The sequence below is a fragment of the Chionomys nivalis genome, chromosome 16 (genome assembly GCF_950005125.1).
Source record: "Chionomys nivalis chromosome 16, mChiNiv1.1, whole genome shotgun sequence".
Taxonomy (NCBI): Eukaryota; Metazoa; Chordata; class Mammalia; order Rodentia; family Cricetidae; genus Chionomys; species Chionomys nivalis.
In genome coordinates, this window is record NC_080101.1 from 29,222,809 (window position 1) to 29,241,729 (window position 18,921).

Genomic DNA, 18,921 nt, shown 5'->3' on the forward strand with positions numbered 1-18,921 from the left:
TACACCACTTGACGTTAGTGTTTACGTCTCAGATTTCTGGCTAACAATGGAGAGGTTAGCCGTTTGAAGTGGAAGACCACAGTTCTAAAGCATCTACATTCATAAGCCTTTTGCAAAATGCTCCCCATTTGCAGAAAAGCTGGAGGAACTAGAAGAAGTTTCCAAAGATCCCAGCAACGAGAATCCTAAACTCAGAGACCTCTACCTGATCTTACAAGAAGAGTACCACCTAAAGCCGGAGACCAAAACCATTCTTTTTGTGAAGACCAGAGCACTTGTGGATGTAAGCCTTGTGTGTGTGTGTGTCTACTTTATTGACAAGGGTGCCCTTTCCCTACCCTGTAATCAAGTATCTACACCTGTGTGGGCCTGTTCTGATTGTTTATCTTTACCCATAGTGGTAAGTCTTGGCATTATAGAGTAAAAACCTTATTTTTTTAAGGATTTATTTGTTTATTATGTTTACAACATTCTGCCTCCATGTATGCACACATGCCAGAAGAGGGCGCCAGATCTCATTACAGATGGTTGTGAGCCACCATGTGGTTGCTGGGAATTGAACTCAGGACCTCTGGAAGAACAGCCAGTGCTCTTAACCTCTGAGCCATCTCTCCAGCCCCCAACCTCATCCTTTTTAAGACCTTCCCATTAAAATGTTCACGTCCAGCCATCCTGTAGGTTTTGATTCACATTTGATTAGTAACTAATATGCTTGGACATCTTAAATGCTTTAGAAGTTTGTAGACCAGCCTGGTCTCGAACTCACAGAGATCCGCCTGCCTCTGCCTCCCAAGGGCTGGGATTAAAGGCGTGCGCCACCACCGCCTGACGTACTTGTCTTCATAGTGTCTCTGAACACTCAACATTTCTAGTCTGGTTCTTTTTTTTTTTTTTTTTTTTTTATGTATGTGGTTGTTTTACCTGCATGTATATCAGTATTTTGCATGGAGTACCCACAGAGACCAGAATGGGGCATGATATTCTCTGGAACTGCAGTGAACGGACAGTTGTGAGCTGTCATATGGGCGCTGGGAATTGAACCCGGGTCCTCTGGAAGAGCAGTCAGTGCTCTTAACCCCTGAGCCATCTCTGCAGTCCCCTTTGCTGTGTTTTATTAGTGTTTTGTCATGTTTGGTATAGAGGTCATGCATTCGTTTTCTTAGAGCTGCACCTAGATGATAGTTTTAGTGATGCAATTGAGAAATCGTATTTTAAAATGTTTCACATTAGCCAGGCAGTGGTAGTACACGCTTTTAATCTCAACACTCAAGAGGCAGAGGCAGGAGGATCTCTGTGAGTTTGAGGCCAGCCTGGTCTACAGAGTGAGTTCCAGGACAGCCAGAGCTACACAAAGAAGCCCTGTCTCGAAAACAAAACAAAACAAAACAGATTCACATTGTGGGCTGGGAAGATAGCTCGGTGAGTGAATTGGAAGTGCGGGATCGGGCATGGATGCAATTCCCAGCATCCACACAGAACAGCTGAGCATGGCAGTGCACACTTGTGATCCCAGCGCCGGGGAGGAGAGAGAAGCAAACCCTGGACTGGCTGGCCAGCTAGGTGAGCCCACTTGGCAATCCCCAAGGAGTTACTCAGTCTCAAAATGATCTAAGGTGGGTGGCTCTTAAGGAATGACACCTGAGGTTGACCCAGTTCTCCATAACGTGTGCACACACATGTGCACACCCCCAAACATGATCAGCCATGTATACCCACACGTAACACACAGATTTTTCAAATTTCAGTTGTCTGTTGCTGATATGTAACCATAATTGATTTATACATATCGATCTTGCATCTCAAAGTCTTGCTAAATCTAGTTATTCTGTGTACCATTGTTCTGAACCTTGTCTTTTTAAACACTTCAAACATCTCACAAATTAAGCCACAATGAACCACAGGGGTCTAGACCACTAGAATTCATTGTTGATTGGGACTTAGTCTGAAATCTGCATGTTCAGCTTTATGATATATATATATAATATATATATACATATATATGTATATATATTACTTTGCGTGTGTATATATACATATATTGTATATACATGCATATACACACAATATTGAATTAATACAAGGTTTAATCTTTACAAATAGTATCAACTGGTCATTGCTTCTCACTTTCAGGCTTTAAAGAAATGGATTGAAGAAAATCCTGCACTCAGCTTCCTAAAGCCTGGCATACTGACTGGACGTGGCAAAACAAACCAGGCAACAGGTATTTATGAATAGTGAAGTAGATTTAGTATAGTATGCGTATAAAATGTATACCATGTTTCATTATTTTGTGGTTATATCAGTCAGTGTTGAACCAGAGAGATAACACGTAAACCAGGAGATTACACGTAAGCTTATGGTATGAATGTGTATTTATGTCTGTACACAGAGATTTCCTGAAAATGGCCACATGGTTAGGCTGGCGTTGCAAACCTGAAACCCGTGGGGCAGGAGGAGGAGACCAGGAATAGCCGGGAACCCCCAGCACATGAATTGTTCAAGTCTCTGGGGTCAGGAAAGGCATAAGCCCTCGTTTGAAAGGTCATGAGAATAGGTCAGCCCTACTTAGGTGAATTCACTTCTCATTTAACCCAGTGTCAACTGACTAGGGGTCTGAACCACGTCTGTAGGCTCCCTTCACGGCAGCAGCTACACGAACAGCTGCAGCCGTAGCTCTGCCTGACCCAGTCAGTGCCTCAGAAAGCCAGCACACGTCCCAAATATAAAATGGAAAAAAGAAAGCTTATTTAACAAATGGTGCTGGCATAACTAGATATCAACATTTAGAAGAATGAAATAGATCCATGTCTATCACCATGCACAAAACTCAAGTCCAAATGGATCAAAGACCTCAACATAAAGCCAGCCACACTGAACCTCACAAAAGAGAAAGTGGGAAGTACACTTGAACTCATTGGCACAGGAGATCACTTCCGAAATATAAATAACCACAGTAGCAGACACTGAAAGAAAGAATTAATAAATAGGACCTCCTGAAACTGAAAAGCTTCTGTAAAGCAAAGGACACAGTCAACAAGACAAAACGGCAGCCTACAGAATGGGAAAAGATCTTCACCAACCCCACATCAGACAGAGGTCTGATCTCCAAAATATACAAAGAACTCAAGAAATTGGTCATCAAAAGAACAAATAATCCAATAAAAAATGGAGTACAGACTTAAACAGAGAACTCTCAACATAATAATTTAAAATGGCTGAAAGACACTTAAGGAAATGCTCACCATCCTTAGCCATCAGAGAAATGCAAATCAAAACAACTCTGAGATTCCATCTTACACCTGTAAGAATGGCCAAGATCAAAAACACTGATGACAACTTATGCTGGAGAGGATGTGGGGTAAAGGGAACACTTCTGCATTGCTGCTGGGAATGCAAATTGGTATAGCCCCTTTGGATGTCAGTGTGGCAATTCTCAGAAAATTAGGAAACAGCCTTCCTCAAACCCCAGCAGTACCACTATTGGGTATATACTCAGAGGATTCTCAATTGTGCCACAAGGACATGTGCTCAACTATGTTCATAGTAGCATTGTTTGTCATAGCCAGAACCCGGAAACAACCTAAATGCCCCCCGACCAAAGAATGGATAAGGAAAATTAGTACATTTGCACAATGGAGTATTACACAGCAAAAAAAAAAAAATGACATCTTGAAATTTGCAGGCAAATGGATCGACCTAGAAAACATCATATTGAGTGAGGGTAACCCAGACTCAGAAAGACAAATATCATATGTATTCACTCATAAGTGGTTTTTAAACATAAAGCAAAGAAAACCAGCCTACAATTCACAATCCCAGAGAACCAAGACAACAATGAGGACCCTAAGAGAGACTTACATAGATCTAATCTACATGGGAAGTAGAAAAAGACAAGATCTCCTGAGTAAATTGGGAGCATGGGGACCATGGGAGAGAGTTGAAGGGGAGCAGAGAGACAGAGAGGGGAGCAGAGAAAAATGTAGAGCTCAATAAAATCAATTAAAAAAATAAAAAGAAAAGAAAAAACAAACAAAAGTTACACTAGTCTAGTTCCATACAAGAAGTTCTTTCCTTTTATGTCCTGCAGAAAAACCACAGCTGCTTGTCAGGCTTTCTTTAAGCTGATCCCTCTCTTCCAATTCTGGAAATAAAGCTATTCCAGACCTATTATATTGTTATTCTTTACACGGTAGATTTTTTCTATCGACTGCATATTTTATAGATTAGCAGCAGTCCAGGCCATCGTGAACTCTAGCTGGTGTGCTCACAGGGTAGGAGGCCATCGTTACCTGGAAGAAGCCTGCGTTGCTAGTCCTTGTCACAGCGTTGGCCCAACTCCCAGAAGGTCTCACACTGGATGACATGGCCTCACCCTGTTCTCCCTGCCAGTGTTGTTTAGACTAAACGAGTCTCCACCCCTGCTCTCTTGGTTCTCAGTAATTGTTCTGGTACTTTTCCCACATGGAATTTCCAGACCTCATAAATGTAGAATGGATTCAAGTTTTCAAAGTGTGGTTTTCAAGTCTGATGCTACTCTAATGTGACTGGTTTTCAAAGTTCTCTGCCATCTCTCCAATGTGAACCCAACTTGACTTTCAAACTTTGTGACTGACATACAGATAGACAGATAATATTTTCTTATTTGTTCAGACATGCATGCATGGATGGGTCCTCCTTTCTGCCTCCTTCCTTCCCTTCTGCCCTCCCTCCTTCCTTCCGCCCCTCCCTTCCTCCCCTTCTTCCATTGATGCATCCATCCATCTTTCCATCATGTATTTAGACCATACTCAGTGCCCTGCTTCTACCGAGTAACCATCTCTGTTCTCAGACACCTGAGCCAACCTCCCTCATCATTCCCATCTTTTGGTTCTCACCCCACTTCCTTCGCCGTGGCTTCCTGCTTATCATTCTTATAGATGAAAATGTCATCTTTAGCCATCATATTCTTATCTGACAAACCATAGTCCATAATTGTTGACTGAGTGTTTGATGAATGAATGAATGAATGAATGGGCTAAGATGACTATTTTTGTTTTCTGAATGCTTCTTTCTTGTTTCATAGCTAACCCAGATAAACTGTGAACTTTTAAAAAAATTTTATGTGCTTTAGTGTTTACCTGCATGTATGTCTGTGTGAGGATGTTGAATTTTCTGGAACTGGACTTACAGACAGTTGTAAGCTGCCATGTGGGTGCTGGGAATTGAACCTAGGTTCTCTGGGAAGAGCAGCCAATGCTCTTAACCCCTGAGCCATCTCTCCAGCCCCCAAAATGTGAACTTAAAAAAAAAAGCTACAGGTTGTTTGCTACCTGAACATTTTCAAATTCCCTTATCTTTAGCACTTTTATTTCCTAGGTTGTAAATTATGTTATAACTTCTGTTCCATCCTTTCTTCATCTGCCAAATGGAAAAATTAGTAATTGGGATGAGGTCATAGGGTTCATGTGAACGTTGAGGTCCGAGACAGGTGACATCTGATCCACTGTGTGCTTTTTTTTTTGTTTTTCAAGGTAAAAATAACTTTCCACTTTTAAATGGTTCCTAATTGGTGGCTGGTTTTCCAAGAGCATAACTCTTTCACGAGTGAGTTGTACAGTGACCTCTTTATCCAACGCAGGGATGACACTCCCAGCACAGAAGTGTGCGCTGGAAGCGTTCAGAGCCAGCGGGGATAACAACATCCTGATTGCTACCTCAGTCGCTGACGAAGGCATTGACATTGCTCAGTGCAACCTGGTCATCCTGTACGAGTATGTGGGCAACGTCATCAAAATGATCCAAACCAGAGGTGAGGGCAGCTGGCATCATTCCTACTCGGCCCCCGCTTTGTTTGGCGTGTGGGTGCTTGTCCGTCCTTCTTTACTGAGATGTCATATGTGATTGAAGGCACACTCAACTCGGGCACTTCTAGGCTAAAAGTTGACTTCCCTGGTCAGGATTAGGTGGTTATAGTTTTACCCATAGTGCTCCATTGCGACACTTCACAATGGTAGTGCCTGATGCCCAGCATTCACTGGCATATTTATGAAAGTATGATATCCCCTCGGCCTGAGGCTTTGCCACTCAGCAAGTAGATCTTTCATGGTTGTGGTGAGTAGCTCCCTGTGCTGCAGAGTCCTTTGGTCTCACCCGGACCAGGCTCTTCCCTCCTTTCCCTTTTTTCCCCAAGAACAGCCCCACTTTGCCCTTCTGAATAACGTCTCTGTGTGTCGCTCCCTATTCCCATCTCCTTTTCATCCTTCTCCTCGGGGCTTATGATCCAGTTCAGCCAACCAGACTCTGCCTACCGATGTCGAAATGCTCACATACTGCTTCTTCGCATTTTAGGTCCTTTTCCGTCTCCGTTGCACATAACCCAATTCTCTCGGCCAGAATAATCTCTCATTCAGATGCCCGTGACCCTTTCCATCTGTCTCTGCAACAGCGGTGACAGTGTCTCCCCTGCATCCCAGGGCTTATAAACCTCTCTCCGCATTGCAAGAGGGTTCAGGTAGGAGTGCTCGTGGTGTCATTGCTGAGGACCCATCTAGATCATCTTGAAATCAGTGTTTCTGATAATCTGGCTGTGATCACACTGCATCACTGGAGAGCCCCAGAAAACGAGCTGCAGGTGGATCCTGGTTCATCTGTGTGTTTACCATGCAGACTGGAGCCCGCGTTCGAGTGTGTTCCTCAGTCCAGCATCCCTAGAAAGCGGGGTGCCGTGAATCAACGGTGAATTCTAGGGATACGTCTCACACTTTCGTGTCTGTGTCCACGTCACATCGGGGTTTTACATCGCAAGTACAAACCAAATGTTTTCTGACAGGCAGGGGAAGAGCAAGAGACAGCAAGTGCTTCCTCCTGACCAGCAATGCTGACGTCATCGAGAAAGAAAAGGTGAACATGTTCAAGGAAAAAATAATGAATGATTCCATTTCAATGCTTCAGACGTGGGATGAAATGAAATTTGAGAAAACGGTAAGGCTTTTTTTTTCTGGGCTACTCTTGGAATCTGACTAGAAATAATAAGTGAGCATGGTTGGTGCTGAGTGTGTGTGTGGTGTGTGTGCATATGAAGGGTGTGTGCGCGTGAGTCTGTGTGAGTGTGCATGTGCATGTATGGTGTGTGAGTACATGCATAGTGTGTATGAATGTATGTGTGTGTGTGTGGTGTGAGTCTGTGAGTGTGCATGTGCGTGTATGGTGTGTGAGTGCATACATAGTGTGTGAGTATGTGTGTGGTGTGTGTTTATGTGCATGTGTGTGTATGGTGTATGTGAGTGCGTGTGTATGGTATGTGTGAGTGTATGTGTCGTGTGGTGTGTGTCTGTGTGAGTGTATGTGTCGTGTGGTGTGTGTCTGTGTGAGTGTGTGAGTATAGTGTGTGTATGGTATGTGTTGTGAGTGTGTGTGTATGGTATGTGTATGGTGTGTGTGAGTCTGAGTGTGCATGTGTGTATGCATGTGTATGTGTGCGTAGTGTGTCTATGAGTGTATGTGTGGTGTGTGTGAGTGTGTATGTGTATGGTGTGTTTCTGTTATTTTTTTAAAAGGGCCCCAAGTAGTTCAGGCTGGCTCTCAACTTGAACTGGCTATGAAGCTGAGGGTCATTTTGAACTTTACATCCTCCTGTTTCTACCTCTCAGTTGTTGGAATTAGAGATAAAAGGGATCTATGGGATGTGAAAGGGAGGACATACGGTGGGGTGGGGAGGAAGACCAGCTTGGGGAGGTGGCAATGAGAACAGAACATCATGACCACTCTGTGTGAAAGTGCCATAAAAGAAAAACAATAAGGCTGGGTGGTGTTGGTGCACACCTTTAATCCCAGCACTTGGGAGGCAGAGGCAGATGAATCCCTGTGAGTTCGAGGCCAGCCTGGTCTACAAGACCTAGTTCCAGGACAGCTAAGACTGTTACACAGGGAAACCCTGTCTCGAAAAACCAAAAGAGAAAAGAAAAGAAAAACAAAAAGATGTGGTTCTGGGGTGAGAACCTCTTTTGTGGTTTTAATGAGGACTTGGGGCCTGGATTTGAACTTGGAAATTGGCTTGAGTCACAGTTTGCTACGAGGTTGTGTGTTGGATGGTGCAATTAGACCACTGTGCCCCCAGGAATTCTCTGGTTACCATGTTGCGGCCCAAAGTGTGCAGTCCAGGGAAGCCAAGAACTCATGTCTATAATAGAAGGTTCAGGATATGATGGTAACTCAGGTAGTTCACAGTGTGGAGAGCAGCCAGTCCTTGTTATTAACTGCTGAGCCATCTCTCCAGCGTTGGTTCTAATTTTTAGTTCATGATTGCTTCTTGGTCTCCTCTAGTCCAGTCTATCTGTTGAGCTTTTAGTCCGAGTTGTTAGGAACCTGCATGTTTTTCCATAATCAAATGTGTGTGATTGTTCATTGAAGCATTTTTACCCTGGCTGTTCATCTCCGTTCCATGCAATTCTTACTATTTCAGCATTGGCATCATTGATTGCCCCTTTTTCATTCAGTGTGAGGTCTTCTGTTTTATGATACGAGCAGAGATGTTTGCAACTTAGATGTTTTCATTTGCTGTTCCTGAGACTCTGACCCTTCCTGGTCTTCTGTGTTAGCTGGCTACTGGCTTGGCTCTATTGAGGGGGTAGGGTCCTTGCTTCTTCCCCACTGGTGGAAGTAGGTGATAGGAGCAAGGGGAGGGACACAGCAGGTGTCCAACCTCTGACAGGAACAAGGGGAGGGATGCCTTTGTTACTGCTGGGTGGAGGGGGTTTCTGTCTCCTCACAGAGTCTTCCTGTCAACGGGGCTGAAGTCCCTGACTCCATCCTGACAATTGGGGCCTAATTAGCTTTGTAAAGTAGAAATCTTAGTTCCTCCTTTGTGCTGGCAGAGGTACGGAGGGGTTGGGCCCCAGTGCCCTCTCTACCCATAGAGCAAGGCAGTTATATTGTCTGAACTTTAAGCTCTAAAAATCTAAAGATTTTGTCTGCAAGGTGCCCTGTTCTGGCCCTTTGCTGAGGGACAGCAGGCTTTTCTGGGGGATTTTCAGTTTCTACCTCTGGGCATTTCTGATGTCAACTGCTTCGGCTTTAAGTCTGCACATAGCAGATGAACAGAAAATCCAGGGAGCCCACCATCATGTTATTCCCAGGACCCTGGTGTTTCTGGCCGGTCCACCCTCTCCTCACTCTTCATAATCTTTCATTTGGTTTGTCATAATGCCCCATTCTTTCTCTACTCGGCCAGTTGACATGTGGAGTTAGAATCCAGCCGCCCTGTGCCGGCATTCCACTGTGCTGGACTTCAGCAATATGTTCTGTGCTCCAGGAGAGGTCGCAGACAGAGAGGACTCTTTCTCCTCTCCATCCGTTTCTTCGGCTTATGTTATGTCTGAAGCACGCCTATGATGGGTCATTTGTGAAGGGTTTCTAAGGTTTTGTAGAAAGTCGAAAGCATGGCTCATGTGACTATTTGACGGGCGTGTTTGGGAAAGTAATTGAAAGATTAATGGAGGATGGATTAAACCCTGATAACCAAAGAGTTCAGAGAACCGTGACTTTTACAAACCAAACAGTACGAATAGGAGTTGTGTGCCCATGGAAATTATATTTGAGTGAGTGTGTGTGTGTGTGTGTGTGTGCGCGCGCGCACGCGTGTTGTGGCTGTGTGCATTGACCTTCATGTGCTAGTTATGGTCATTCAAGAGACTTTTCCTTTGGCATGTAGGTTCAACGCATACAGTTGGATGAAAAGTTCATCAGAGATAGTCAACGCAAGCCACAACCAACCCCTGATAAGGAAAATAAGAAACTGCTGTGTGGGAAATGCAAGGCCTTTGCATGCTACACGACTGACATCCGAGTGGTGGAGGTGAGCCGCCCTGGCAGTCCCGGGTACCGGTTAAAGCATCTCATCTCCCGGAAAGACGTTTGTAGCTAGGACACTATGGCTTCTGATGTGGCTGTTGTCCATGGTCCTTGTATTAATAAAGTTGTGCTTTTGTGTGGGGGCCAGAAAAGCTGATATCATGGAAGCATGAAGTGGAATAGAGGTGCTGGAGGCTAGGCAGGAGAGGGAGGTCTAATTACAGCAGGCCACATGGATAAGGGTTAGGGCTCTCCCACACGCCAGGGCAAGCACTGTTTCCCGTTCATTCCAAACAAATCAGACGTGGGAAATTCAAAGCTTCATAACATGAAGAGGTGAAAATTGTTCGGGCAGAAGGGAATGTTAACTGCTCCAACGTGGTCATTCCATGCTCAGATTATCACACTGCATACCATGAGTATGGACAATTGTGTGTCCCTTAGATAAAAATAAGAAAATCCCTTTGAAAGACAGTCTCACGATATTGACCAGGCTGGCTTCAACTTGCAACTCTTCTGGGTCTCAGCCTCCCCTGAGCAGGGACTACAGGCATGCGCCACCACTTTCGCCAAAGAAATAGTTTCTTCATGTGGCTGTAGAGAAGGAAAGCAATGCTAGATGCAGTGTTGTGTCCTTGATCAGCTCCTGGGACAAATAAAGGCTTGGGCATAAAAATCTGTAATGAAAAGAAAGGCACTGGTGCTGGCTTCTTAGCTTAGGAAATGCGTGAACGCATGTAACTATGTGCTTCTGCGGAACCTGGTTAAAGGCATTCAGGAATCTTCCTAGCCCTTTCTGCAACTTTACTGTATGTCAGAAATTATACCAAAGGAACAATTAGGCTGAGATTTTGAAACACACATGGTAGAGTGAAACCCTGCCAGGAAATAAACCAAACACAAAATTATAAAGATGCTTTCCTAAGACTGCATGCACCATGAGCAGCAATACCTTGGTCTGATCACCAACGTGGGGTCCATCTTCGTCAAGAAAAGAAAATGAGGATAAAGGCTAAGCATATAAAAATGTTATATTCTAGTTAAGAAATTCTTTCTCCCTATTTTGTTTTCTAAACTTCTTTTTGGGGACAGAGAACACTTCTTTTTTCCCCTGGTTTTCAAGACAGGGGTTTGCTGTGTTGCTTGGTGTGTTCTGGAACTTGCTCTGTAGAGTGAACTCGATCGAACTCAGAGATTCATCTGCCTCCGCCTCCCAAGGGCTGGGGTTGAAGGCATTTACCACTGCTACCCAGCTCCACAGAACATTGCTGTAATGAAAGCAAAACACCTTATTTAAAAAATGCAGCCCAGCTGGGGGCCATGGTGGTGACACAGCCTTTATTCCCAGCATCTGGGAGGCAGAGGCGGGCGGCCCTCTGAGATTGAGAGAGTGGGTTTCAGGATAGCCAGGGCTACATAGAGAACCCATGTATTGAAAAATGAAAAGAAAAAAAGTAACACTTGCAGGTTAGCCTTCGACTTTCTCCCCCCCCCCCCTTTTTTTTTTTCGAGATAGGGTTTCTCTGTGGCTTTGGAGCCTGTCCTGGAACTAGCTCTGTAGACCAGGCTGGTCTCGAACTCACAGAGATCCACCTGCCTCTGCCTCCCGAGTGCTGGGATTAAAGGCGTGCGCCACCATCGCCCGGCGCCCCCCCTTTTTTTTGAGACAGGGTCTCTTTATGTAAACCCTAGTTATCCTGAAACTCAGGCTGACCTTGAAGTCATAGAGAACCACTTAAATCTGTGCAGGAACTTAAAGCCCTGCACTACCACGTCTGACCCCCTTAAAACTTTTAATTAAATGCCAGGCGGTGGTAGCACGTGCCTTTAATCCTAGCACTTGGGAGGCAGAGGCAGGCGGATCTCTGTGAGTTCAAGGTCAGCCTGGTCTACAAGAGCTAGTTCCAGGACTGGCTCCAAAGCAACACAGAGAAACCCAGTCTCGGAAAAAGAACAACCTTTTAATTAAAGGTTGGCAAAACCTCCAGGGATGAATGCTGGTATAATTCTTGCAACCAATGGAGGGTGGTGCGTGGCTGGACTAGCTAGGGGGTGGGTTATTGGAACCATTTGGACCAGAAGCATATTACTTATTGCAAGTGGTATTCGTTTTCTGAATCTGATCCTTTAGATGTAGAAGGTCAATTCCAATGCCTTCTTGTTCACAGTGGACCCTTTAGACATCATTTCCCTGGAGGATGGGATGCTGGGTCTGCCTTGCTTCTGCAGGGTACACTCTTAAGTCAACTATAGGTAGTGCCTGTGTCCAGTCCAGCTCCTGAGCCCCTTCACACACACACCGGCCCTTGGGTGTTCATTCCTGTGCTTCGGTTTGCACCTTTTTGGCATCTGGTGACCTTGTACCCTCTTCTTGGGTGCTCAGTGCTACCTCCCTTGCACCTTCCCCTAACCGTGCATGAAGCCCAGTACGTGGATCCGGCTCTGACCTGCAGGAGACTCTGTCCACAGTCTCTTCTGTTTCCATCTGTAAAATAAAGGGATTCCACTCACTCTTCCTCCTTGACTACTGAGCAATTTTTAAGCCGTTTTTGAACTGTTTCTAATATTCTATTGTGTTCAATCTCTTCCTCACAGAAATCCCACTACACTGTGCTTGGAAATGCTTTTAAGGAGCGCTTTGTGTCTAAGCCACACCCTAAACCAAAGATCTACGACAGTTTTGAGAAGAAAGCAAAAATATTCTGTGCCATACAGAAGTGCTGCCATGACTGGGGGATCCATGTGAAATATAAGACGTTCGAGATTCCGGTCATAAAAATCGAAAGTTTTGTGGTGGAAGATATCGCGAGTGGAGTTCAGAGGCGGCACGCAAAGTGGAAGGACTTTCATTTTGAAAGAAAACAGTTTGACCCTGCAGAAATGCCCATATGAAAAGCCAGGCGGTAGTGGCAGCGCATGCCTTTAATCCCAGCACTCAGGAGGCAGAGGCAGGTGGGTCTTTGTGAGTTCGAGGCCAGCCTGGTCTACAAGAGCTAGTTCCAGGACAGGCTCCAAAGCTACAGAGAAACCCTGTCTCGAAAAACCAAAGAAAAAAAAAGGAAAGAAAGAAAGAAAGAAAGGAAAGGAAAGAAAGAAAGAAAGAAAGAAAGAAAGAAAGAAAGAAAGAAAGAAAAGAAAAGAAAGAAATGCCCAAATGACCTCGGGGCTCCTGAGTCTTATAGTCCAGGGAGCAATGATGAACCAATCCTGTCTTACACAAGCCTACACCATGTGCAATGCCAGATAACCTGATGTTTGTTCCAAGCAGTTCTCGTCCACACAGAACACATGCACATGACCTGCAGCACTGAATACTTTGGTCACCAGTAACTCATAGCACGTGGCAGTGCGGTGGGGGTGTGTGTGTTAAAAACTTCCCTTTTATACTTTTCAGAACTGCCCATGATGGATGAAGTGCCTGCCACAAGCTGGCTTTGCCCTTAACAATCTACCGAATTCTGACTTTGTTCTTTTCAAGGCCACCAGACAGACTGCCAAGTCCAATGGGTACTTTCTGATTCTTGCATTGGACTCTTTCCCTGCTTTTGGCTGTCACTCACATTCTGACAGAAGTATAGGTGACTGCAAGGTTCAATATGCACACGTGTGTACTGAAGTGACATATACCTTTAAAATTTAGAACACTATAGCAGACAGCTGAGAAGGTACCTCTGTTCTGTGCCTTTGCTATGCATCTTACTCTAAGGTCTGTCCTAACTGGGGCCGTTTTCCCTCCTTGACTAGACATCTCAAACCATGCCTCCCCCCTTGCCTCTCTTCCCTTAAGACAGGATCTCCCTGTAGACCAGAAACTAGATGTGTGGACCAGGCTGGCCTTGAATTCACAGTTCCCCTCATCTCCCTAGTGCTGGGATTAAAGGCTTATGTAATCATACTCGGCTCTAGCTATTTTCAATAAAGTCTAATGTTTACTTAACACTTGGGCTATTTCTAGTTAATGTGTTTTTTTCTTTTCTTTTCTTTTGTTTTTTGAGACTAGATTCCTGGAACTCTCTCTGTAGACCAGGCTGGCCTTGATCTCAGAGATCTGCCTGGTTTTGCCCTTCAAGTGTTGTGATGGAAGGTTTGTTCTGTCTTCTTAAATATATAATACTTAATATTATATATAATAATATATAGTATAATATATACTATGTCATTCCTGTATCTCTTGTCAAGGTTTACTAACGCATCAGAGAGTTTAGGATGGGGTTCTTCAAATCAAGAGATAAGTGCCGGAGTCTTGTTGCTGCCTGCACAGCAAGGTGCTGTCTTCAGTTTAGGGCAGAACTGTACTGCTCTGGAGGCAGCACAGTGATGTAAACACCTTTGTAAAAGGTATTTGTAGTTCATTAGCCCCCTGAATGGCCTGAACAAAACTGCAGAGATCATGTGACCATAGAACTCTTTTCACATGGCATTTTTATATTTGAATACTATCCCCAGACTACCTAGTGCACAGTGTGCCCCCCAAATCAACCCTGGAGGTCAACAGAATGACATGGGATAGCACCCCACTTCCCACTTGTTCTGATGTCCAGAGCAATTAACCAGCAACATAATTTTATTTTGGAAAAAAACTGCAGGGATTTAGGCTTTTGATTGATAGAATATATGAAAAAAGGATGATCTATATAGTAGTTATTGGTAATGGTTACTGGTAAAATTCTTAAGATGCTATAACGTGGGTTAAACAAATTTTCTGAGCACTGACTTTCATCCTTCATGTTTAACATGTGATGTCTCTCTTTGCTGCTACTGTTCAGAACTCTGTGGCATGTATGAGAGATCTACCGGAAACTATTTGAAAAGAACCCCTTAATATTACAGTGATTCGATTAATTAAAAACCATTTATATATTTGTGTATATAGGTGTTCTGTCTGCATGTCTGTATGCCCATTAGAAGAGGGCATTGGACCCCCCAGACTGCAGTTACAGATGGTTGTGTGCTGCCGTGCGGGTGCTAAGACTTGAACTCAGGCTGCGAGAGCAGCCAGTGCTCCGTGCTAACTGCTGAGCCGACTCTCTCCAGCCCCTGGCAATGATGAGTTATTTAAAGTGGAATAATCCTTTCTTTTTCAACGGGAAAAAGCAGACTAAAGCTGAAACTGAACAGAGAATTTGAGTTGTACACTGAGTTATGCCACTGCCAGATATACCCTGGAAAGGAGCAAACCCTGGGTTATTGAGTACTGCAGGAATAAATCAGGCAGGTTCTGAGAAATGCCAGCATGCTGATCTTTGGACTTCTTAATGGCAGGCTGCATCTGGACTCTCCCACGAACCCGGGACGGGTCCCTATTAGAGTCCTAGTGGTTGCCAGCATGTGTCCTTTTTGAAGTTCAGATACAGCTTGTTCTACAATCACAGACCTTGTTATTTTGTGGTCAGTGCTGATCCTACAGCGTTTTCATCCTGAAATGGAGTCTTCAAAGGCCTCATTGTGCAATAAGGTTGATAAATCCTGACTCCTGTACTTAAGACAGACTCAGCGTTAACTAGGTTTCAAATGCCAGGCTAACCAGACGGTACTGTTTCTGTGACCAAGTCCTTTGGTTCAGTGCTGCGAGGGCCTCTGGGGCGTGCACTGCACAGCCAGGGAGGCCTTGCCTGGTATTTACAGCACAGGTGATCATTGTATTGTTGCTGGCACACTCACATCCATTTAAAGCAGTGGTTCTGGAAACACTTCTTCTGTTCATTGAACATTGTTAATTAGCGTCCTGTAGAAATTCAGGAATAGATTTATGGCCAGGATACCAGCCAGACAGGTGAGATCAAAGGGCACTATCAACTTCTGGAGCACATCAGTAAACAGTTTTAATGCACCATAAATATAACTACCAATTCATTCTATAAATCTGTATCTAATAAACACGCACAGGCTTGCTGGGTGCAGACTTTGAAAACCCCTAATAAAAATACCAGCTTTGATTACCTTTGTTTATGGCAATTTGATTGAGAACAGAAATCAGCTGAGTGCTAAGTCTCATCTGTGGTGATGACATTTAATAGCTTCCTAAAACAGCCAGTGGGACCACAGTTACCGTTTTCACAAGCAGGGCTGTGCTCCTTACAACCCATGGGCTGGCTGCCCCACACTGTGTCACCGGTGGTCTGAAGGCACCCAGTTTGAACACGGTCTCCAGAGGGTGGCGCTGTTAGGAAGGTTGTGGAACAGGAAGCAGTGGAGCCTCTCCAGAGGAAGTAAGTCACTGGGGATAGATCCAGAGACTTTACAGCTGATTCCGCTTCCTGTTCACTCTGCCTCGGGCGGCCATGTCTTCTCTACCATGAGCCCTTCTGTATGTTGCTTTTGTCAGGGTGTATTCCTACAGGAGCAGAAGAGTAACTCAGACACTGACACCATCCCGAGGAAGCTGGGCCAAGGTGTATTCTTACATTACAGTAACTCAGACACCACCCCGAGGAAGCTGGGCCAAAGTTAAGGTTCTTCACCGATGAGCAGAAAGTCCTATTGCCTGTGCCTGAGGCAACTGTTTGCAAAGAATTAAGTGACAGCAAACATAGTATGCTAGCCATAACCCTGACCCATGAAAGGACTCAGAAGAACAAAGAGATGGCTCTTGGAGCCCATGAGAACGTGAGGGGAGATAATAGGTAAGGAGCCTGAGTTTAAATCACTAGAATCATCTAAGTCTGAGGCCATGATGTCACTAGCCTTTTAGTTACATGGGCCAATTTAGTTTTTTTCCCTTTTGCTTAAAATGGACACGACTAGCATATCCTTCCTTTGCCCTGTATACACACACATACACACCACGAAAGGTACATGTACTTTGTTGCTGTGTTAAGTAAACTCGCCAATTAACTCATTCTGGATGCTAAGGAATGCCTGTCCTTCAGGAAGAATAAGGCAGTAGTGCACTGGAAAGTCATAAACACCAATGAGATTATCCTCCCTTTCCAAGAGGAAGAAGTGGGTGCAACCAGCAGGAGCTGTACTTCCAATTGGAGAGTAAGTGGGCCACCTCGAGAACTTAGGTAATAGGTTGTACAGTCTTATTTTGGATGAGCATAGGGCATAGGCCAAGAATACTGACGCGGAAAGACAGAAGATATGTTTGGATAGAGTTGAGAGTGAAAGGGCCAGGGTCACAGCCACAAGACACTGCCCTCACGACCAGTGTCCTCGTCCACTCAGGCTGCTGCGACAGCATCTGGATAGCGTAAGCACAGACATTCCTAGAGGCCAAGAAGACCAAGATCAAACATCCTAACTCTCAAAGCTGCCAGTCAAAAATATTGTTCCTAGAACATCTATTCTAAGATGAAGACAGGAAAAAGGCTTTCCCCATGTAAGATGACCACGTCATCTCCAACAGACTTGTCAAAGGAAATGCCACAGGCGGCTCTTCAAGCCGGAGTGAGGAACAAGAAAAGACACAACAGCACAAAACTCACAGGTAAAGCAAGCACACACTTGGAGAACACAGCCTAGGTATGTAGATCTTTTACTGCCATTTACTTCCATTTTAAAGGGTTAAAGTTAACGCTATTAAGATGTTCAACGGTTACAATCATTTGGTAAGAGATGCACGATATAAAAACATGTCAAGTGTGGAATTAAGATACAAAATGTGGGAGGAGCCGGGCGGTGGTGGCGCACGCCTTTAATCCCAGCACTCGGGAGGCAGAGGCAGGCGGATCTCTGTGAGTTCGAGACCAGCCTGGTCTACAGAGCTAGTTCCAGGACAGGCTCCAAAACCACAGAGAAACCCTGTCTCGAAAAAACCAAAAAAAAAAAAAAAAAAAAAAAAAAATGTGGGAGGGAGTTTTTTATATGTGATCAGAGTGTCACTGGCTTCTAAAACAGCCTGTAGTATCACATGACCCCTGAGGATCTCCAGGTGAGCACACTTCAGTCCTCTGGTCGGCACACAAAAGACGCCAATGAAGAGCATCACCTGCTCACACGGGAAGGTGTGAGAAGACAAAGGGACAAAGGGACAACATCGCTGCTAAGCAACCAGAGCGACACAGAAGGAAGTCCTCACCTACCAGCAACAGGAAGCATTTTAGAAATGTGCAAAAAAACCTCATAAATATTATATTCCTGCAAAATAAGAGAAACTATTTGATAGTTGATATCTAGAATGTGCGGTATTAAAATTCAACCACAAAAACAAATAATTCAATTAAAAATGGGTAAAGGACTGAGACATTTCTCAAAAGAAGTTACAAAATGACCAACGTGTATTTGAAAATATACTCAACATCATGTATCATCAGGGAGCTGCCAATAAAACCCTGAGTTCTCTCCTCAAATCCTTGAGCATGCTCATTATTGGAAAGATGAGAGGTTAGTACAGCGACAGCATGGAGGAGGACGTGAGCACACACATGCACATGCAAAGAAACTATGGAAACAGTATGGCGCCCTCTGGAAACTCAAAAAGAACATGCTTAGGACACAGCCATTCCTCTTTAGGTACGCATCCAAAGGGATCTAAGCAGCATGTTGAAGAGACACCTGCCCCAACATCCATTTCGGCATCATTCACAAAAGCCAACGTATGAAATCTGCCTCCTGTCTAGTGTTTACCCACGGCTGAGTCAACAGAGAAAACAGGGTGCATGTGCACTCACAAATCCACCACGTGTGGCTCACAAAAGACAAATGACTGCACAACCTCATCATGTCTAAAGTCTGATGACGCAGCAGTCACTGTAAGGGGCTAAGACGAGCATCGAAATAAAAAGGGAGCAGTGAAGAACCAGCTGTGGAGAAAATGGGAGAAAGCACTGCAAGCGCACGTGAAAACATGAAAGGGAACGGGAGTTCATTCAGGAGGAAGGAACTTGGGAGTTCTGTGGTACAGCATGCTGACGGCTGTTCATATCTATACACTATATATTCTTTTCAAAATACATTCTTGGAAGTATTCTCACCATAAAAAGAAAGTATGTGAGGCCCAATTTAGTCACTCTACAATGTTTATATATTTAAATAAATCATGTACAAAGTAAATAAATTTTTTTATTTTTTCAGTTAAAAAAATTAAGAGACTGTCTTAGTAGAGTTTTTATTACTGTGAAGACACACCACGACTATGGCAACTCTTATAAA

The 18,921-nt window shown here is 44.3% G+C and overlaps 1 protein-coding gene across 2 annotated transcripts in view; it reads left to right on the forward strand.

Annotated features, from left to right (window-relative positions):
• The window catches only part of Rigi (RNA sensor RIG-I), a 43,216-nt gene extending 29,457 nt beyond the window's left edge, over nucleotides 1-13,759 (forward strand). For both annotated transcript variants that reach the window (XM_057790988.1, XM_057790989.1), the window contains exons 13-18: nucleotides 135-283; nucleotides 2,131-2,221; nucleotides 5,618-5,788; nucleotides 6,809-6,960; nucleotides 9,689-9,832; nucleotides 12,424-13,759. In XM_057790988.1, the coding sequence (XP_057646971.1) occupies nucleotides 135-283; nucleotides 2,131-2,221; nucleotides 5,618-5,788; nucleotides 6,809-6,960; nucleotides 9,689-9,832; nucleotides 12,424-12,720 (1,004 nt within the window). In that variant the 3' untranslated portion in view covers nucleotides 12,721-13,759. The remainder of the gene's footprint in view (nucleotides 1-134; nucleotides 284-2,130; nucleotides 2,222-5,617; nucleotides 5,789-6,808; nucleotides 6,961-9,688; nucleotides 9,833-12,423) is intronic.
• The last annotated feature ends 5,162 nt before the right edge of the window (nucleotides 13,760-18,921 follow it).